General features: G+C 35.7%; 1 protein-coding gene across 1 annotated transcript in view; it reads left to right on the plus strand.

Moving 5' to 3' along the window:
* The first annotated feature begins 4,219 nt into the window (after positions 1-4,219).
* LOC149846646 (NAD(P)-binding Rossmann-fold superfamily protein) overlaps positions 4,220-23,597 on the plus strand; it is a 29,840-nt gene continuing 10,462 nt past the window's right edge. Inside the window, exons 1-10 of the mRNA XM_089996471.1 lie at positions 4,220-4,386; positions 4,639-4,715; positions 5,906-6,014; positions 6,181-6,328; positions 13,598-13,810; positions 14,663-14,797; positions 15,757-15,891; positions 16,158-16,373; positions 17,333-17,457; positions 22,271-22,328. Of these exons, the coding sequence (XP_089852597.1) occupies positions 4,298-4,386; positions 4,639-4,715; positions 5,906-6,014; positions 6,181-6,328; positions 13,598-13,810; positions 14,663-14,797; positions 15,757-15,891; positions 16,158-16,373; positions 17,333-17,457; positions 22,271-22,328 (1,305 nt within the window). The 5' untranslated portion in view covers positions 4,220-4,297. The remainder of the gene's footprint in view (positions 4,387-4,638; positions 4,716-5,905; positions 6,015-6,180; positions 6,329-13,597; positions 13,811-14,662; positions 14,798-15,756; positions 15,892-16,157; positions 16,374-17,332; positions 17,458-22,270; positions 22,329-23,597) is intronic.

Genomic DNA, 23,597 nt, shown 5'->3' on the forward strand with positions numbered 1-23,597 from the left:
TTATATAAGCTGAGCACTCACTGCCTATGTTTGCCGACCCAGATGCAGGAAAAGTGATGCAAAATGAAAAAAATGTACGATTTTTTTTACCCTTCTAAACGAGAGACTTTTTTTTAGAGAGTTTTTCTAAAAAGTACACTTTTGATAGGAAACATTCCTCCATGCGGGGAGGGGATTGTTTTCTATCAAGAGAAAATTTATTTTTACACTTCCCACCATCTCACCATCACCACCACCCACTACTATCACCACCACCCTCCTCTCTCATTTTTTCACATTTTCCCACTTTGTTTTTCTCATGCTACACTAACAAGCGAAAAAACTTTTTTTTTGAAAAAAATCTCGTATCAAAAACTCTGATAGGCAATACTTTCTTTTCCTATGAGAGTTTTTCTCCCTTTCAAACTTGCCCCAAATGTGATTTCAAATCACATTCTGTTTCTTATTTGCATGGGATTCCAAATTATATGTTTGGTTATCTATGCAAATAAGATAGATTCCAAGTCACATGTTTGTTAGCTGTGAAAATGAAATTCATTCCCTTATGTTTGCATTAGATTTCAAATCACATTTGAATGCAACCAAACATTAATATCATCCAGAGAGGGACCTGATTCTAGCACCACAAAATTATACCTGATCCAGACACATCTGGTCCTGCCCAAAACCAAATTGTTGTCAGCCCTAATCCCAAAAATATAAACCCAGGACAAGTGCACAACAGGCAATCCGGTTAAGTGCTATGTTTAACTTGCAAAATGTAGACTGTCATGTGAATGGGAACGTAATAACAAAGCAATCGTTATGGCTCTTCTTCTGTATGGCAAGAAATTTCCGGAAGTCCAACTTCCAAGTTGGGATGTCAATGGATCGGATTTTACTATATATCTGACCAAATCTGTCTTTGTTTGGTAGGATTTGGTAAACCAAAATGATATCCGATTATAATCAGATTCAGATATGATTTTGAGTTTTTGCAATTGAATCTGACAAATATCTGGATTTGATGGATATCTAAATCCGATTACATGTGAAAAAATAGATACAGTATGAGCTTTTCACCATCTGAATCCAAATCCATTTAGCCAACACCCAATTAGTAGAATTTGGTATTAGCCACACTCGATTCTATTCCGAACCCTTTACATCCCTACTTCCAAGAGTGTTGTAAAAATGATTTTTCCAACCACAATTTTTGGTCACTTTGCAGAAAGTTAGTGCAGCCATGTACTCAATATTTTGGAAATGGAAAATGAATGTACTATATGGCTAATTTGATGCATTTTCCTAAAAACTTTACAAATTTCTATATTCTCCTCACGTCCAAAATCACAAATATCTGGATTTAAAAAACTTTTTTACCCTTTGCAAATGCAAACTTCCTCATATATATATATATATATATATATATATATATATATATATATATATATATATATATATATATATATGAACTTCCTCCCAAATATGTTACTTTTTTTTGCATAACAATCTTTGTTTTAAGATATGTATCTCTTTGACCCGATGTTGAAAACTTGTGTTTTTATAATTGTTGGAGCTGAGATACATGCCTATAACCTTCATGTTTTGAGTTAGAACCAAAAACCTCTATTTAGGGTTCTCGATTCTAAATTCCAAAACCAAAATAGAAACATGTTGTATAGACCGAAACAATAAAAAAATTTATTTTTTAGAGGATGTTTCGACTCATAAAATGAAGGATTTCATAAAAACACAAAGAACAACAAATAAACTAGTCAAAAATATGTTTCTAATGACACTTGATTCGTTGAAAAACAATGAAGTAAAGTTGTGATATAGCCCCGATAGCATTCCTAAAACACGAGATGAATAAGAATGGATGTGCCACTTCCTTCTATTCTATAATATTTTCTGGCCACCTCTGCCAAAAATCTAAAAAACAAAACAAAAAGTAAATAGAAAGATCATAACGTTAGCTTTTCACTATCACCAAGATCATCTTGATCTGCTGTAGAGAAATATCCCCTAAAAAATAGATTGTTACTCTTAAACATAAGAATAACAAATATAGGCAACGATGAGGATGTCCACATAAAATATATGTAGACTCGAGGAAGTCCGCATAGAATATATGCGAATTTCCTCAAGTCTGCATAAAATACATTCAAACTATAGGAAGTTTGCATATATTTTATACAGATTTGAGAAAGTATGCACAAAATATACAAAAAATTGCCCTACTATACAACAAATATGATGTGCTTCCCGAAATGCCCTAAAATTTTTGCTACTCTCCTCATGTTGAAAATCGCTAATACCCAACTTTGTTATAACATTTTTAATCCTCGCATATGCGGAACTGGTCAAGTTTGCATAATATATTATTCCGTTCTTCAGGTAACACCAACTCCCACTTAAAAGGAGTTATGCACGTTTTTTCTTATGAACATTATGAAGGTCACATAAAATTATGTGCGAACATCGTGTTAATCTCGAATTTTGAAACATCACACTTATGTCACGAAGTTCACACATATGTCATGAAGTTCACATAAAATTATGTGCAAACTTTGTGAGTATAAAAACTGAAACACCACACTCTAATACTTTTTCGCATAATTTTTTAGGGTTCTTTATTGTTTCCAACCAGTGGTTCCCAATTTGCTTCTTGATGATGACTTTTTTGGCAGTATTTTTGGCAAATATTTTGGCCGGACTTCATTCTTGAGTATTTTGCAATCATCGATAGCATTTTTTTTCGGTAAGCACATGTTTGAACTAGTTTGTTTTTTTAAAGACACTTTTTTTCATTTGTTTTGATAATTCATATGCTTCTATTTCATCCTCTAGTTTTGTTATTTATATATTGTGAATTTTGTATAATAAATATGACATGTTGGGTATAATGTTTGATTTTGTTTGTTGTTTTCTTAACAATTTCCTTACCTATATTCTTTATCGTGGTATTGCAGAAAATTCTTAATTTGTTTAATACAATATGCAAACTAAGAAGACTATATTGAAGGGGTCCACACCTAGATCATTTTCTGCTGTTAGTGCATAAAAAAAGAAGCAAAGAAGAAAAATTAAGAATTGAGTCATTCTTAGTACTATGAAACATAGAGCTTGCTTGACATAAGGATAGTGTGAGAGCCGCATCTAATGACAAGAGTTTGGGTCTCCGATATTTTTCTACGAAAAAGACACTCTTCGTAAACTCAAAAAATTACGCTTTAACACTCAAGAGAAAATACAAAAAAAGTTGGCCAAACAAAAGCTAGTTGTTTCACATTGACCGATATTTAAGAAAGAATGTGTATAAAAAGTTGAAGGATTTGTGACCAAAAACTTGTCAATCACCCCCGAACCATGTAAAGAGGGAGTGGGTGACTAAGTGGTAAAAAAGAGTAACTCATTGACTCATTTCATTTTTTACATATATATTGCACAAATTTTTTTTCACATGTATTTGTTGTGAACTTTATTTTTTTCATATATTTGTTGCAAACTTCATTTTTACACATATATTTGTTACAAGAACTTCATTTTTTTACATATATTTATTACAGACTTTTTTTTTTCGTATATATTTGTTATAAACTTTATTTTTTAGCATATATTTGTCATTGAGTATTGTGAATTGCAAACATTTACATATCATATCAAACTTTTAAAAAATCTTATGCCATCCCAGATTCTCCCATAGTTGCTTTCTGCTCCACTCACAACCTTGCTGGCTGAGTCTATCTCAATCCAAGTCTACTGCTACCTATCCTAAGTCCCATCAGATTGGGTTCGATGCACCTATGGCTGCAAACAAAACATATATGGTCAAATATTCAATTCGAGCCTATGTTATTTTGGGATATGAATCTTTTGAGTAAAACCTGAAGACCGGATTTGGATTTGTTCAATCAGATTACTTTTGGATTCAGGTTGGGTACAAAATCAACATTTTAAGTTGGATCTAGAGTTGATCCGAATCAAAATCTGATTGATTTTATTTTATTATTTACATGTAAATAGCTTGTTTTCGTTATATTTTTTCGGATTCAACCTTTCCTCCTTGAATTTGATTTGGATCCGGATCTACTGTTTATATTTTGGATTCGGATCTAATAAGATACGGACCGAATCCGACCCGTTTGCCCCCAAAGTGAGTAGGTTCACCAGACGGTTCGATTCCGATCCGTTCACAGCCCTTTATAAGTAACCCGAGGCGACCAACTGGGAGAGAGAGAGCGAGAGAGGAAAATGGCGGGCGTCTGTTTATTCAAAAGGGTCACGTAGAGAGAAAAGCGTGGGGAAGACGACGATGGAGACGTGCAAGGGTCTGGTGCTGTTGGGCGCAGGCGTTATCGTGGGATCATGCGCTACGCTGGCTCTCTTGAAGCTTCTCTCTGCGTAAGTTCCCCTCTTTTCAACTCTTTCTAGGGCACGCCTCAGCAATTTAGGGCATCAACTAACCCGAGTAGAGCTAGCGAGTTCTCGACGATCCCTTTTGGAATGAGATGTTCCGTCACGATCCAAGGGATCAGATGCGAAAGGTTCGCTCGATCTGTACCAGCAGAAAGCCGATTCGCGTCTCCGGTCGCTGCGGGAATAGATTCATCGGGAATTCGTGATGGAAATTTGATTCGTATTTTTGTTTTACAGAAATGGCGATGAGTCAAGTATTTCTAAGGTTACGAAGCGCTTGATCGGCTCTACGAGCATCGGAGATGCCGATGGCGGTGAGTTTTTTTTTTTGTATTTACTACTACTAAATTGTGATTGTCTATCAACCTCCATAAAACCGCGTTATGTTATCGATGTCTTATGTTATTTTTACTTATACGCAGGAGTATGATCCACCCTGCGTTTACTTACTATACGTTGTCGAGATTAATTTTATGGATCTCATATGTTGTATTTGTTTTTCCACTATGGTTTTTAGTTTACGACACATTTACATGATTTATGATGTCAAACATTTTGATTTTTTTTTTTGTTAATAAAAAAAGTTATTATTCCTCTTTCCTTGAATTATGTGTTATTAATACATTGTCAATTTGAAGATTACTTCTATTTGCAACCTTGTTCCTTGTGGATTGTCAGCCTTCTCATATTTGAATTAAGGGATGCGGTATTCTCGTTGTGATAGTGTTTCTGAAATATTCGGTCTTGTCGGATTGGTTTACATGTAATGGAACTCCTGAGGTCTTTTATTCATTCTTAGCTATCTAAAGAGATGGATGGACTTATTGGTCTGTATATAATGTTTTGCAGTGGAAAGGGCGTGTTGTTTTCAAGCATTTGAAATCCGAACTCTGTGTGGTGTGTGCACGTGTGCATGTGTGGTGTTGTGCATGTGCTTGTGCCCGTGTGTGTGGTGTTCCTCATGTGCATGTGCATTAGCACATGTTCATGTGTAGTGTTGTGCAATGTGCTTGTGCCCGTGCGTGTGTGCATATGCATGTGCGTGTATGTGTGAGTGTGTGCACAGATACCATGTTGTGTGTGCTTGAGTGTGGTGTTGTACATGTGCTTGTGCTTGTGTGCATATGCATTTGCGTGTATGTGTGCGTACGTGCATGGATGCCATGTTGCTTGATCATGTTTCTCATTGGAATTCATTTTCCATATTTTGAAACAATTTACTTGCTAGTTTGATTTGCATTTAGGGCTCAATCTTGGATGATTTGTTTAGCTTCTGGTTATTGATTGCAATTTGGCAAGTACTCAAACTACAAAAGTAAATTACTATGTGGCTGAGTCATCTTGCTTGCGAATCTTGTTTTCCACGTATTAACATGTGCAATACATTGTGTCAACTGTTAACATAATCATTATGACTGAAAAAATTGTATACGGATGATAACATTCACATCTTACATGCATGTGGTCTTTGTGTGTTTATTTGTGTTCCAATTACTTATGACAGAAAAGAAGTATATATCTGAGTCAAGCAGAAAGATGGATGATCGGGGTGTAGATGGATCGGTCTTTCACGATCTTATGCAAGATGAAATAGTATCTGAGCAGCTTACAAGGTAAGCTACATTTGTTTTAATTGGACAAGAGTTGCTTTTCTTTGATATAATTTTTGTATTTGAAATTGTTTTACCGAGTATTGATATTTCAGTTGTGTAGTAAAGCATATTTAATTGTCCCTTGTGCGTGTTCAAAGGATTGCGTGACTTCTTCTGTTATTATTAGGAATATACAATTCTTTGGCATGGAGTTCCAACGGAAAGTGACAAAATCATTTGTTGTAGTCATTGGTCTTGGAGGAGTTGGGAGTCATGCTGCTTATATGCTTTTAAGATCAGGAGTTGCCAAGCTTCTTCTTGTGGATTTTGATCAGGTCGGTCCTTTCTTTTGCAATATCCATTTTTGAGGAATCATTTGATTGACTCCCTCTCTCTTTCTTATTATACACTCACATGCATGCACACAGCCACACACATACATGCACACATGCATACCTCTATTCTCTGTTCGGACCAGGGTTACCAGAAGTGCCATAGGACCTAGGGAAGTGCGCTTCTCCGAATCGTGTTTCAGAAGCGTGAAACGTGACACTTTGAAATGTGCTGGGAAGCACCAAAAAAATTTTTTGGGAAGCTCGCTTTCCCTTCTTTTTTTTTGTTTTTTCCTTGTTTTCTTTATTTTTCCCTTTTTTCGCTTCCCCCTCGCTTCCTAGATTACTTTCGGTTCGCTTCTCTTCTTGCTTCTGATATGATTCCTGGTTCGCTTCTAAGTCATCCCGTGCTTTCTGCTTCCTAAAATTTTGGAAATGCCTCGCTTCCCTCTCCTACTTCCATGACTGACAACTCTGGTTTGGACAATTGTTCATGTTATTTCCACTTCTCATTTCTTTGAACTCTAGATCATCTTGTCATGATCTGCTGGATACGCACGCTCCCGTATGTGTGTGTATGCATGCATGTGAATACCTTGGTGATGCAATTTTTTTGTGTTAGGACATGTGAATATCTTGGTGACACAATTTTTTGTGATAGGACTTTATATATCTTATGAAATATTTGTAAGATCTTGGTTGTAAATAGTATAAAACAAGTGTGGAAAGAGGGGATTTTTTAAAGCTGAATCTTGGGTTATTACTGTTTTTTCTTAATACATCTTGGGAAAATCTTGGCATTTAAAAGAATAAAAATATCAACACAAAAATAAAATCACAGGTTTAGCATGATAAAGTCTGTCCTTATTTTCTCTTGTTCTATTTGTTCTTCAGTTTTATGATTCATGTTATCATTTTCAAGCTTAAAACATTTTTACAGCCTTATCAAAGAGTTCAACTGTTAAAATATATGTAATTCATATATATATATATATATATATGTAATACCCGATAGGGGTATTTTTGTCATTTCACAAGTACCCGATAAGGGTGCTTGTTTTTCTTATTTTATTTTTCTCTTTATTTTTTGTAAATTCTATTTTTTATTTTTTGTTTTTTTGCTCACACAAAAGGGGCCCCACATGTAGTCGATGGGGCCCCCAACGACTACATGGGGAGCCCCCTAGGTGGCTCTCCTTTTTAGGCCTCTTGGCCCTCTCCCTCTCCTTCTTTTGTGTATAAATAGGGGTGAACCCCCCTTGTATTTCTTACTCTTGAGAGCTCTCTCTCTTTCAATAAGAGGCATTTATATTTTTATGTTGTGTTGTCTCTTGTGGGTTTGGGTATTATCCCTTGTTGTTTGTTCATTAGTGAATGTTGTAAGTGCCTAGTGCACTCTTTGCTTTTCCGCATATTTCATTACATGGTATCAGAGCCTTGTGTATGCTCTTCTTCTTAATATAGCTAGTTGTGTAGCTATATTTTTTTCGTATTATATCTCTCTTCCTTTATCCTCTTGTAAGTGAGTATCATGGAAGGAGAAAAAAAGATTGATCTCTCCTTCAAGCTCAATGGATCCAACTACATGATGTGGGCCGCCGCCATGGAGAACAACCTCAAAGGGGAAAAGCTTTGGGGATACGTTATGGGCACCATTCCGGAACCACAACTCCAATTAACTAAAATGGAAGGTGATCAAGAAAAAGCTCTTGAAGGAGATGCCCGCATGATGGCCATTGAAGATCACCAATCTAAAATAGAAGATTGGGAAAGTAAGCATGCCAAGATTCTTGCTTGGTTCATGAACAATGTGGAGCTCAAGATTTGCGCCAACATTGCCAAATTTAGGATGGCAAATGAAGCATGGTTCTTCATGAAAGGTATGTTTACACAAAAAGACCTTGCTCGTCAATTCTTTCTTCAAGAAAAAATCTGGACTATCAAGCAAGGAGAAATGAGTGTTAGGGACTACTTTAGCACTCTTGGCCCTCTATGGGATGAGCTATCCTTACTAGAACCAAAATGGGTTTCTAGTATAGATGTGGAATTAAGGAGAGAACAAATGGAAAAAGAACACTTTTTCCAATTTTTACATGGGCTTAGGCCCGAATATGAACAAGTTAGATCCTCCCTCCTACATAGATCTAAGCCTCTTCCCTTGGAAGATGCCATAGCCGAAATATGCCAAGAAGAAACCCGTCTTGGTATGATTAAAGGAGGAAATGATGTCTTGGCCGTATCAAAACCCGGCAACCATATGAAAACCTACAAACTTCCACATTTTGGAAGGCAAAATAACTATAATGGCAACTATAGAAAAGCCATTTGCCATCATTGTCAAGAACCGGGTCATATAAGACCTAATTGCCCTAAGTTGAATGAAGCACCAAAAAATAAAGTTGCTTCCGTTGAAGAAGCTACTCAAAAGAAAGAAGAAGCAATCAAATGAGCCGACTCTTTTTCTCTTGCTCAACTATCGGAGGCACTACAAACTCTACTCAAGATTCCATCAACTTTCGGTGCCGCCGTAGCTTCCTCCTCTCCTCCAGGTATGTCATCTTGGATCCTTGACTCTGGAGCTTCCTTTCATATGACCCCCCTTGAAAATGAGCTTTCCGATTTATGTAATAATTATAAAAACTCCTATGTTTCAACTGCCGATGGTACATCTTTACAAGTAAAAAGTTTTGGAACCTTAAATTTTTCAAAAGACTTCTTTGTGCCAAACGTAAGAGTTGTACCTCAACTTAATTTAAACCTCCTCTCTGTTGCTCAAATATGTGATCATGGATGTAAAATCTCCTTCTCAACTAAGGATTGCTCTATACAGGATCTTCGGTCCGGGAAGCTGATTGGGCAAGGCCATAGAAGGGGAGATCTCTATTACATGAGCAACTTGAAACTCCCCACTAACTCTTTTTGTAACCATGTCCAAGATAAAAATATTGATATTTGGCATCAAAGACTTGGACACCCAAGTTTCTCAAAAATGTACTCCTTTCCATTTGGAAAGAAATTTTGTAATGAGAAACATTTTGTTTGCAAGAATTGTATTTTTGGCAAAATGAAATCTACTCCTTTTCCAAACCGAACTTTTGTATCCAAAAGGCCTTTTGAGTTAGTCCATTCGGATGTTTGGGGTCCTTCCCCCGTCATGTCTAAGGGAGGGTACTCCTATTATGTCACTTTCATTGATGACTACACTAGGTATGTATGGATCTACTTTCTCAATTTAAAATCCGAAGTCTTTGATTTTTTCAAAAAATTTCATATGATAGTTAAAAATCATTTTTCAAGTAATATCTCTACTCTTAGATCCGATTCGGGTGGAGAATATTTATCAAATGAATTTCAAAACTATTTAGAAGTAAATGGAATTTGCCATCAAAGATCGTGTCCTAGGACTCCCCAACAAAACGGCTTGGCCGAAAGAAAGCATAGACATATCATGGAAACCACTAGGACACTTCTTATTTCCAAAGAAATTCCAAAGAATTTTTGGGCCGAAGCGGCCTTAACCTCAACTTAATAAATAGAAAGATATCTTCATCCTTACAAAATACATCTCCATACGAAAAACTATTTGAAAGAATACCCGACTTCAATAGATTAAGAGTCTTTGGATGTAAATGTTTTGTCCTTACCCATAAACGGGACAAATTATCTCCTAAAGCTATTGAATGCGTTTTCTTGGGTTATGGAGAAAATCAAAAGGGTTTTAGATGTTTTGACTTGAAAAATAACAAACTCTATGTATCCAAAGATGTAACTTTTTTGGAAAATGAAAATGGTTTTGTGAAAACTAAAGATATTGACGAAAGTGAATATTCTTTTTTATTTGATCTTCTATCTCAAGAAGATGAGACTCCTCAAGAAGAGGAAATCTCTAATGAGTCTTTGAATGACCTAGAGGAAATTCCTCTTGATAATGCTATAGATGAGAACAATAGACCAATCCAAACATATGTTAGGCGTGGTCAACAAACTCAGATAAGCGCCCTAGAAAAATACTCTCAAGGATCCAACATAGAAGAAACCTCTTTAAGGAGATCCAGTCGGATCTCCCACCCTCCTAACAGGTTTGTTTCCTATGAGTCCCTAACTCCTAGATATAGAGTATGTCTAATTGCATTGCATTCATTTCATGAACCTTCACACTATAATGAGGCCAAAAATATTCCCCAATGGGTTGAAACCATGAACTTAGAGCTTAGTGCTCTTGAAAAAGCAAAAACTTGAGAAATAACTTCGTTATCCATTGGAAAGAAATTAATAGGATGTAGATGGGTCTTCAAAATTAAAACCAAGAGTGATGGTTCATTAGAACGTTATAAAGCACGATTAGTAGCTAAAGGATATGCTCAGGAATATGGTATAGATTATGAAGAAACCTTCGCACTTGTTGCTAGAATGACTAGTGTTAGGACTCTTATTGCTATTGCGTCAGTGAAGAAATGGCCTATCTATCAACTCGATGTTAAGAATGCATTTCTAAATGGCGAATTAAATTAAGAAGTTTACATGGATCCTCCACCAGGAGTATGCATTGGTAAAAATAAAATTCTTAAACTTAAAAAGGCATTATATGGTTTAAAACAAGCCCCAAAGGCTTGGCATGATAGATTTAGTAATGTAATGACAAGTTTAAATTTTCGTTCATGTTATACTGACACTGCTTTGTTTGTGAAAAGTGCAGGGTCTTCAGTAGTTATTTTACTACTTTATGTTGATGATATGATCATCACTGGAAGTGATGAGCAAGGCATTAATGATATTAAAAAGGTTTTGAAAGAAAATTTTGATATGTCTGACCTTGGTTTCTTAAGATATTTTTTAGGAATTGAAGTGGCGTACTCTCCTCGAGGGTACATTCTCTCTCAGATGAAACTTGCTGCTGACATTTGTTCCAAATCGGGTATCTCCGATGATAAGAAGACAGAAACCACATAAGTCATCAATGCAAAATTAAGGTTGGAAGATGGAACACCTCTCGAGGATCCTACTCCCTACCGGCAACTTGTTGGGTCTCTAACCTACTTATCCATCACACGGCCAGACATTGCTCATGCCGTCCACTCAGTCAGTCAGTTTCAACATGCACCTACAACCGTGCACATGAGTGCAGTCTTAAGGATTGTCAGATATATCAAAAATACCATAACTAAGGGAGTTTTTCTTTCTTCTGCCTCATCACTTGATTTAATTGCTTATATTGATGCAGATTGGGGAGGAAATCCCAATGACCGAGTCTCAACTACCGGATTTTGTGTTTTCTTAGGTGATTCTATGATTTCGTGGAGATGCAAGAAGCAACACAAAGTATCATTGTCCTCGACGGAAGCAGAATATCGTGCTATGACCACTACAACCATAGAACTTGTGTGGCTAAGAAGCCTCCTCAGTGATATGGGCATTGTCATCTCTACTCCTTCGAAGATGTGTTGCGACAACAAAAGCGCAATCTATATTGCAAGCAATCACACCTTCCATGAGCGTACTAAGCATATTGAGATGAACTGTCATTACGTTCGGGATGAATACCTAAGAGGAACTATAGCACTACCTTACGTCACATCAGAGTACCAGTTGGCGGACTTCTTCACTAAGGCTCTTGCCGCTCCTCGGTTTTTGTTTCTGCTTAACAAGCTTTCGGTTATATCCCCGTAAAGCTTGAGGGAGGGTGTTAAAATATATGTAATTCATATATATATATATATATATATATATGTAATACCCGATAGGGGTATTTTTGTCATTTCACAAGTACCCGATAGGGGTACTTGTTTTTCTTATTTTATTTTTCTCTTTATTTTTTGTAAATTCTATTTTTTATTTTTTGTTTTTTTGCTCACACAAAAGGGGCCCCACATGTAGTCGATGGGGCCCCCAACGGTCACATTTGTGACCGTTGGGGGCTCCCAACGACTACATGGGGAGCCCCCTAGGTGGCTCTCCTTTTTAGGCCTCTTGGCCCTCTCCCTCTCCTTCTTTTGTGTATAAATAGGGGTGAACCCCCCTTGTATTTCTTACTCTTGAGAGTTCTCTCTCTTTCAATAAGAGGCATTTATATTTTTATGTTGTGTTGTCTCTTGTGGGTTTGGGTATTATCCCTTGTTGTTTGTTCATTAGTGAATGTTGTAAGTGCCTAGTGCACTCTTTGCTTTTCCGCATATTTCATTACATCAACAGCTTACATTATTTTCAAGTTGGTTAGCTTAATTATTTGTTATGTCATTTAGTGTTACATGATACTCCAAACTTAAGGTACAACAAAGGATGACCTGTAGCATTTTAACTATCAAGAATTTTTCTTTAAAATTTTTTCTACTTATAAAGTGAGTTACCGACTCATGACCTCAGGACCTGAACTTGTGTTTCCATTATGATTGGTCAAGCACTTTACCATTGCACCAAGTAATGGCCTTTTATCAATATCACCAAATATAAGCAACACACACACACATATATTGAAACTGCTAGCCATCAATTGTGAGTTATGATTACTCCCGTGCTATCCAACCCACTTGTAACCATTATTTGTGGATTACCATTTTTGGTTAAATATAACATTGATTAAATCTGAGCTGTCAGCTGTTAGATTGAAACTGCTCATACAACCCAAATGATGTCATAGATGATTGACAATCGGTTGCATCTTTCTTCTTATATTTAAATATACATATTCTTGAATGAAAATATAAATATAAATATAAATATAAATTTGAATATGGATATATGTATATGTATGTATGGTCAATAGGAGACAAATCTCAAGAGAAAATTGTCAATAAGAACACCATCTCAATTGTTAAGAGAAGGGTAGCCTTTTAAGAATTCTTTTCAACATCGCTGTGGTGGGATGTCCCATTGTCATGTTTAATGTTTTACATGCTTCCCTATGAAAGATGTTGATATATCTACCTGATGCCCTCAAAAACTGGCACTTCCTTTACTTTTCTGTTAGTTACCAAAGTTATGCACTGGAAATTGCTTCGCTAAGCTTATCGTAGTTTTCTTTCATGTGGGTTTGTGTTCATGTATGATTGTGAATTTCTCTCTATGACTGTAGGGAAAATGGTTATATCACACTTCTGTTTGTTCATGTGAAATTCTCCATGGAAGTGTGAATGTATTGATGGGCCTTTTGTTTGTTGTCCAGCATTTGTTTATGTGTTTGTCCTCATCGTTCTGTACAACTGTAATAAATGACAATTCTGACTGTTCTTGCTATAGTGAAATCAAAAGCTCACCTTTTGTATTGATTTTCTGAAGGTATCACTTTCATCTTTGAATCGTCATGCCGTAGCCACTAGAGATGATGTTGGAACTCCAAAAGCTTTGTGTCTTAAGAAGCATTTTTCATTAATCTTCCCAGAATGCCAAGTAGATGCCCGAGTACAATTGTATGATGCATCGTCCGAGGAGGAAATACTTGGTGGCCAGCCTGATTATGTTTTGGACTGCATAGATAACATAGATACAAAGGTAATTTTTCCACCTCAGATCCGAATTGTGCCCATGGTTCTTTTATGTCACTAAATATGTCCTTGTTATTTATTTAGTCCATTACAAAAATTTTCAAGTTTATTCAATATATTCTGACACTTCAGGTTCTTGGATTATTATTAACTTAACTAGAAAGATCTAATATTCTGTCAGATGAAATTGCAATATCTTCCATGTTCTTGCCAGTTTGAGGTCTATCACTACATTGTTTTGTAGCTCTATATGCCGCTCTTTTTGCCTCCTCTTTTTTAAGGTTATCATTGTTAAAGGCACCGTAATATCTGAGGAGCTTTGTTTTATTAAGTAACTTTGTCATTTGTTAGGAGTTGCTAGTTAAGTCTGTTTAATGTTAGTGTTGATCCATCACAGGGGCTGTTTTAGAACGATATTTGTCCATGATACTGGCAATCAGTGTGTGAGTGAAATGTGTCCTTAAGATGTTTAAAACTTTAAATCATATGGATCAAACAAAGAAACAAGATACAGGTATCAAAGTGTAGAAGTGCACAAACCAAGACATGACAAAGTGAAACCAATGCACAAGAACATAACAAATTACATTATTTGTGGCGTGCCTGCATCTATCAGCAAAAGGAAGGAGGATTTGATTATCTATATTTGTGTTTCATGCTTAGTATGAGGCATATCCTTTTAGTGTCTTTGTTGTAAAGAATGCTTTCAGTTGAAGTTCATAAACTGTTGAAAAATTAGTTAGGGACTGTTTTGGTAAATAAAAGCTATTCAGGTATTTGGTGTTAGGATAATAAGTGGATTTGCATAACATTTCTTCAAATACTATATTATGGTTAGATGAGTGGTGATGTATTTCAGGTGGCACTTCTTGCTGCATGTGTACGGAGAGGTTTGAAGGTGCTTTCTGCAACTGGTGCTGGTGCTCGAGCTGACCCTACACGGATTCGTGTTGCTGATTTGAGTGAATCATCGATAGACCCGCTATCTCGAGCGGTGATTACTCTCATTTGTTTCTCCCCTCACACCTTTTATATGAAATGACACAAAATGAAGAAAAGAAGAATCAATGTGATGTTCTCTATGAGGCACTTTTGCAAACCTACGATTAAGGCACAAATACTGCACTGAATTGAGCCTGATCATGGGATATTGCACTTTGTACTGCGCGCAAGATGATCTTGAGCTTGTGTTGAGCTCGAACAACCACTTCATGCATCACTAAATCAAAGTTTAGAAGTCCAGTTGCTGAGCTTGAGCTATTCCTTTTTTCAAATTATTTAAAAGTCTAATGAGATGCCACTATATAAGTTAAGCTCATTGCTGTACTTAACCTGTAGTAACATGCTCATGACCACATGTCAGTGCAGCTTGCTCACTAAAAGGATCATGGGATCTAGGACCTTTTCCATGATTTGAGAATTGAGATATTGTCATATTTGGTTGCTAGATATTGTTAATTAACAACTAAGATCTGCAGCTTTATAACTGTGCTGTGGCTGGATGTTTAACTTGGACAAGGAGTGCAGAAATGTTTTCTCAAAATTTTCCCTTCTCATTGCTCTTCTTCTCCAGTTGGAGATCTTGGATTGTATTTAGTAGAAAGTTAGAAAGTTAAAAAGTTCTATCTCTTATTTGAAACAAGCCCTACTCTATAAGATATAGCAAAATAGAATATTTGGAAAGAACACAATAAGCACACTTTTCAGAACTTATTTAAGGATGAAGTCCTCTTTTCTGTCATCTTGGACTGGGAGTCTACCTGATTTTTGAAAGGATGGTGGTTGTACATTTTAGGCTTGGTTTTGTCATCTCGCCAGTGATCCTTTAACCAATTACCCTTTCATATCTTCAAAGTTCAAATTTTTTTTCCTTTTTGAACTAAAATTCCCTTTTCCTGCTGTCATGTTGTTTTCATTAGTTTATCCTCACCTTTGGAAGCTACTCATTTACAGGTGAGACACCGTCTAAAGAAGGAACATGGTATCAGTGGCGGAATACCTGTCGTTTTTTCACTGGAAAAACCAAAGGCAAAGCTGCTTCCTTTTAAAGGATCATCTGGCAACGATGAAAATCCTTCTGATTATCAGGTTTGGATAATAGATCCTGTTTCCCTCTATGTAATATTATCGATTAATTTCTTGTGATTTAGATCTTTTAAATGAACTCTTCATTGTACTGAAGTCATTGAAAAATTATGGTGGATAAATAAACTGATTATTTTCTGCTTTACATGTGCTTGTTACCGTAGCAGAATCTGATAACTTTTTCCAACTAATCTTTGTTGGTTTAAGTCATTTTTTTTGGTTAAAAAAAATTAAGCATCAAACCTCTAACTATTGAATTCTAATGACAGATAGTTCCAGGTTTTAGAGTACGCATAATACCTGTTCTAGGTACCATTCCAGCCATTTTTGGACAAGTGATGGCATCTTATGTGGTTACCCAACTTGCTGATGTGCATGTCCAGATGGAGCCAGTTGTTAATCTAGATCTAGAACATTACCATGTCCTGCATCAACGTCTTATTGAACATGAGGAACTATTATATGGTAACACCATGGAAGTTCAGGTGGGTAACTTTATTGCTGATTCAATCCATTTGTTGCCCTGTTTTTGACTGTTATGCCTTTTCAGTCTTACTGTTTGGTTTGTTTAGTCAACATCTGGTGGTTTATGTTCCTTATTTTAAAATTAATTGATCATGTATTGCTGTTCAAGGCATTAATCTCTCTCTCTCTATATATATATATGTAGTGTTTCTTGCATTCAAATTAATACTGTGAACCAAAGCTTTCGCTATTGACTCCAATTCAATGATTTAGAGGAGATTTTTTCTGTCTTGAGCTTTTAAAATTCATTGGCCGTTTGCAATTGAAGGAGAAAGTGCATTAATGTAGCCATTTTATGCACCGCTTCTCTTTCTATGACAAACTTTGCTTGATTCTTTTCTTTAGAGTTTAAAACTGTGCAAGTTTGTACAGTTGATTACATGAAACGAGTACATTTGAGATATAGCTCCTTGTTCTTTTTTCCTCCAGAAGCATGAATTACACACCATAATTGAGATATAGCTTTATTTATCATACCCATAGTCACATATACTGAGGATATTTTCAAAATATCATGATCACAATATTATCAATTATTATTACTTTTTTATTTATTTTCTACATCTTAAATATGTTTTTCTTATTTATTTTGCATTTTTACTTATTTATTTTATTGTATATGTATTTTATTATCTAAACATGATATTTTCTTACTTATTTTTTGTTATTTTTATATATTTTGTATTTTTTAAGCCCCAAGTTTTTCCTGAGATTTTCCGAGATTTATCATCAAACCTATAATATTGTGAGAAATAGCCTCGCTGAGATACACCAATACCGATATTTGTGACTATGATTATACCATATTTTGGTTATTTACATCCAGTTTTTGTTCCTTTATCATACATTAGATTCACAAAAATGGGTTACACAATGATAAGCTATAGTAAATCATTTGATTAGTATTTTTCTTCTAAAGGTAGACGTTGAGGAAGTGATGTATGTTGTCAAAGAGTTATGGCGTGGGCGTAGTGCACGAGATCAGTCGCAAAGAGATGTAGGGCGAGGGATGTGGAGATCTGTTAATGAGTTGATGTTGGTGAGGTAAAGACTGACTAAAGCAACTATGTTTATTTTTCTGCATCATGTCTAGCTAGCTCTCTTTAGTCTACTTTTGCATATGCATTTACTGCCTTCTTAAGGCTTAACATGATTGCACGAGTAAGTTTAAGCTAATGCATAAAAACTTTTTATGCAATGATCCTGATGTTTCTTAATGATCTGCATGAGTGTTTCTCAATTTTTTTGGTTTTCTCTTCTTTTCTTTCATGAACAGTTGAATATTATATAGACAGCATCCCTATAAAATTGTCGACTATAATAATCTTTCACTTATTTTTTCCTCCCATGTCGGGACATTATGTATGTAGTGATTGCATACCAACAGTGCTACAAAATTTAACATGATGAAATAACTATGCTTATGATTTAGTAACTATAAAATCTGTGGAAAAGCCAGAGAAGAAAAGACATAGGAACAAGTCATAGCTTGGTGAGCTGCAGAATGGTGACTGCAAATGTTGGCTGTCAATAAAGCAAAACAGCCTGATGCTGCCATATGTGCCATGTTGGGGGGTCACGGGGAATTAACATGAAAATGAGGGCTTTTAGAAAAAGTCTATCACAACTTTTTGCTTGTCAGCAGAAAGGCAATGCTTTTTTTTTTCAACCTTAAATCATGAAATATTTTTCAAACTATATGAGAGAATTTGCAAGCAGTGGCAAATTCTGAGGATCTGTCTTAGGTGGACAAAAGCCTTTGTACATCAGAAGTATACATCACTTTATCAGGAGGTAATGCCATTAACTAAAGTTGTGGAAAATTAATGAACCTCTAGGATCTAGTTTGGAAAGGGAGATGGTGTGGTTGTATAAAGTTTCTATCCATATCATAGAGTAATTGGAGGGATCATATGTTTTTTTTTTTCAGTGGAACATCCTTTGCTTTGGTTGATATAGTGGAATGTTGTGGTGTTTGAGAACTGAACTATGGGCTGTTGGATGCTAGTGTCTAGGTCCTGTCAAGAGGTCAGCTCAACCAAACCAATACCACCTTGACCCATCTTAGAAGATTTAGTTACCTTTCTTAAAATAGTGGTTTGCACAATTAGTCCTGGTATGGTTCTTGTCTCGCTGTACCAGGGACTAAGCAAAGTTTGATCAGAGTCCAGACCCATACTGAACCAGTATGGGTGTTTTAAGGTTGGTTCTGGTCAACACCTAATTGGATCCAGCCTAAATTGGCTGGCTCCATAGGTGATTATGTCTCCTACATGCTTGGAGATATCTGGTAGTGGTTAAGCAAGCTGTACAATTGGTTGGTGATACTGAACGTAGAGGGGTAGGATATCTTGGCAGCACAAGTGGTGTTGAGTAAATGACTTTTGGCTGGTGTTAAATTCATATTAATTTATGCATTTATTTGGAACTAAGTGGACCACCAAGTTTATGATATAATTTTGGGATGAACATTATAATATGTATGTGGATTTATACCTTAGGCTGATCCAAACTAACTTATGGATTATATGATTTAATCATGGGTCTTAAGTTCCAACAATACATGGAAAATGGGTGCCGTATGCAGTAGTATTAAAGCCATTTTTCAAAAAACGTGGTCAGTGAAGCAGGTTTAATGTATGTCATCCTTTTGTTTTTGAAACACAAGAAAAATATTCCCATATCAAAGGAGACACAAGAGTAAAGGACCTTTCTCTTTCTATATGATAAGGGTCTACCGAAGCTTCTTGGAGTGTGGAGTCCTTTTGGAAGGCACGTGAAGTGCCTTTTTGGGCTTCTCAAAAAAGGAAGCTGGTTAAAAAGACTGGAATGCCCTTTGGTAAGTTAAAACCTTTTTGTTTTCTGTTTTTTAAAAAAATTGGACAAGAATGTCCAAAATGCATGTTTGACTGTTCTGATGCAGTCAAACATGTTTGGCAATGCAGTCAAAGTAGTGTGTCCCTGAGTCGTGTCACATGTCAGCTAATGTCATGGCAGATTCGTGGTCAAAGTAGTGTGTCCCTGTGACATAGCTTGAATCCTGTTGCTATTGTTTTGTCCATTTGATTACTTAGGAATGTTCTTGAAAGTAAATGGAGATGACTTTCTAGATTATAGCTGCTGTTTATGGCATTATTAACATAAACATTGAAACTAGCTTGTGTAAAAGCGTGCACCCTCAGGGGGGTTACAGCAAATTTTTGGAACTTTAGCAATGCGAAAGGGATTTTGTGACTGCTGTGTGCTTCTCTATACTCTCTTCCTCTCTCTCTCTCTCTCTACACACACACACACACAAGAAGGTGGATGGTGTGCCCCAAGTTTTGGTGCCTTCACTTCCCAACCTTAGCTGTCAAATCAAATGATCAAATATGGTTAAGAAAAACACCTATAGATATGTGATTACATGGTTTGCTTCATGTTTGGATCATATCATTATGATTTGAAGAAGGATTTCAAGAACATAAAAAAATAGTGGCTCCCAATGCCCCAGAATTTCACGACTAAAAAATCATGATTTTATTTTGATGAAACACGATCCGAGGTATGATTCCTAGTAAACAAACTATGCTTTACACATCCATAAGGTTTGAGTGAGAGAGAGATTCTTAACCCTGGGGCACTATCGAGTAGAAATCACCTTTTCATATTTTTCATGTTTTTTTAATAGATCAGGCTATGGATGTGATCTACAAGGTTTTTTTTAGTAAATGAGTTTTAAATTATGTAATTGTGACATATAAGTAGGTTTTTAAGGGCTTAAAAAATCAATAGCCTACGATATACCAACATTTCCAAACTCAAAAAATCATATTTTTACATTGAAAAAACATGATCCAAGGTTCCATTCTTAACACATCTATGTGGTCAGATTGAGTTGAAACAGCTTGGACCTGTCATTTGCTGCTCAATGGTTCTGTACCTTCATTAATACCAAATATAAATCCTATATATATATATATTGTCATCTTCATTTGCTGCTTATATTTTGTTGTTTACTTAGCTATAAGATTATATAATTGAAATGTTTAGTTGAGGCTCTTTGTGATATCTTGTCAGACATGAAATAATTGCCCTTTTTAAATGAAAAGGGTCAACTAAAGTTCTCATTGAAAAAAAAACTAGAAAGTTGTTGCCTTAGTTTAATTACAACTTGTGTCCTGCCTTACAATATAATATAATCTTATTACGCTACCCCGACATTGCTTATGCCATTGTTGATTGATTGCTTGGGTGACCCGCAACATCAACTGAGTTGCCTAATGTTAAGAATGCATGTTCTCATGAATAATTAAAAGTGATAAAAGGTTTATCGTATGATTTTTTCATGTTAAATGATGTTAAATTAACTTTATATACTGTATGTGTCCTTTGGCCATCCTCTCTCCATAATATATAGCTAATATAATTATCCTTTGAAATCTTCTTAAGATATACTTTTGTATAGTTGGATGTTTTTGTTAGCACTATTTATAGGTTTCCAAGAATTGATGATAATTAAAGATCTCCCTAGTAGTGGAGCATACGATGGAGCACCTCCTAATGAAAGCAACGAATGGAAGAAATTGATGAAGATAAATGATGCTATCCTGTGTAACGGGTTACTTATTTGTATTTGCAAACTTACAGTGAGTCATTGTAAGTTTGAGGGGGGTGTTAAGAGTAATGTATTCTTTTATATATATATATATTATTCTTTTTATACATATACATACTTATGTATATAGTATAGTATATACATATATGCTCAAAGTATACGTATATATATTTTTATATACATATTATATGTATATATTTTATATATGTATATATATATATATATTTATAATATATATATACATATTGGGGACTTAGTCAAACAGGTTGACTTAGTCTCAATGGCTAGAAATTCTAGCCATTGGGAGGCTCCTCCCTTTGGCTCTCTCTCCTCTCCTCTCCTCTCCTCTCATTTTCTCTAAAAAAGGGTATGAGAGTGTACTTTTGTAAAGTGAGAGAGTGATGGGTAGTATTAGGTATTGTATGTGTCTTTTGATAGTTATGTAGTAAAGAACTTATGTAATTTTTCCTTTTGTATCTCTATTGTCCATTATGACTAGAGTTATTCAATGTAATTTTCCTTTGTCCATTATGAATAAAATTGTTCATTCACTTTTTCATGTAACCTTTTTAGCTCTCATGTTTTTATCACAATGTTTTATGTTCTTGGAGACCATTATGGAGTGCTTTGAGATCCATGCCATTTCATGACAGCCTAACTCACCTTTAACAGTAGGGGCATAATTTTTTTAAAGATATGTCTTTTTTGCCCTTTTCAAACATCTTTTCTTCCTATTTTTGCCCTCCAAACACCCATCTTCAAGAAAGAAATCAAAATGTAGGTTTTGAGGGGCTTAACAAATTTTATGGTTTACAAAAGCTCTAGGTTTTGTGACAGTGCCTTCTCAAGTCAGAATTTTCTTTAATTTGTTAGTTTGCTTGTTACTTGATCTCTATGGTAGTTTCACAGTGCTAGATGCAGTTCTAGGATTTTAGCATTCACTTTTGAATTTTATGATGTCATTATGCATTTAATCATTCATTATTATGATATTTCTTGTGTTGTCTTTCATACTTGAGAAGAATGTGTTTTCACTTATGGTTGTTGCTTGATCTTGCCTAGCCTTCACTCATTTGACTCTTATGCTAGGACACATCTTGCCTAGGCTTCACTCAGTTGATACTCCTATGCTTAGGACATGAATCGCTAAGGCTCCATTCTACTCTTTCCACATCTATGAGTTCTTGTTTTTGTTTGTGCCTAAACATGTAATAATGCTTCTGTTTATTCAAGTTTGCAATTTGATGTGCACTTGTGCAGGTGGGACAGAGCAAAACCTGCTACTGTATCAAATTTGATACTTCTCAAATTTAAAGAGGTACTTAAGCATTATGTCTAGCACCTTGCAACTCGAAAGATTAATGTTTAAGATTGTTGACATGCTGAATTTAAAATGCACCACCCTAAGCTTCAAAATACAGAACTAATGATTTTTTATTATGTACTGCTATATATTTTTGTAAATGTATTGTGTTCATGTATGTGTGCATGCGTGCATTGATTTTTACAGTATCCAATATTCAAGATCAACTTTGTTATGATAATTCTAAAATTTGGTTGAATTTACGCACCAAAACAGAAAGACTATACACTGGACTTTCTTTTTGATAATGCTCATCATATTGTACTATGAAAATTTTGAAATAATCTGATTTTGGTTATTAGCTCATGTTCATGCATTGGTTGTGCTTTCTAATGTTACACGGATACTCCATTTTAGCCCTCGTACCATGTCCCTATAGGTACTAGTCTATGTCACATGGGTGCGGGTGCGGGGATTCGACACTTCCAAAAAACCCAGGTGCGGGGGTGCAGCAGGGGCAAAAATGTAAATATATATATATATATATATATATATATATAAGGGGGGTCCAAGTTTTTTTTTAAATTCTGCAGCCCATTTCATAGGGCAATTTTTTAAAAAAAACAAAAAAAAAATGGACCAAAATGACCCTGGGTGCGGTCAACGCACCCAGGGTCGGGTTGACCGCACTCGGTGCCGGCACCCTAGTCGATGCGGGTGCGGCACCCTGCTAGCCGAATCCCTGTGACATAGGTACTAGTCATATTGAAAACTTTATAAAAATTGTTGTATCCCGGTATTTGCGTTCTTATCCATGTGACACATGATTGAATGTAACTTCGTTCCTAGTTTCACCAAGCATCGCCTACATGTGAAATTCGGTTTGTGGCTCAACACGACACCATAAATTTCCTCTTGAAACTCAAAGAAGAAACTATGAACAATGTTGGAAACAATGTTAGAGGAGACATGGAGGAGAAGAATGGGAGACAAAGAGGGATGAACTTGCTCACTTGCTATGGTATGGTAAGAGGGTTGGGCTTGGGTATGTATTTAGACTTAGCTTAATTGTCTTGGCATAAATCTTACTTGGCTCACAAGCAAGTTGGGTAGATGAGAGAGGTAAATGGTCAATGTTGGAGGTGAAAGGTGTAATGAAGTGCTAAGGAAGGGATGTGATATCTCCACGAGCCACGCAAAAGCACACACATAACAAATTCGCCACTGATGGGCAAAAATACAATAAACCACAAAAGTGGTAAACACACAAAAGTGAGAAGAAAA

Source organism: Nuphar pumila, chromosome 2 (assembly GCF_984573655.1).
Source record: "Nuphar pumila chromosome 2, dmNupPumi1.hap1.1, whole genome shotgun sequence".
In the NCBI taxonomy this organism is placed as follows: Eukaryota; Viridiplantae; Streptophyta; class Magnoliopsida; order Nymphaeales; family Nymphaeaceae; genus Nuphar; species Nuphar pumila.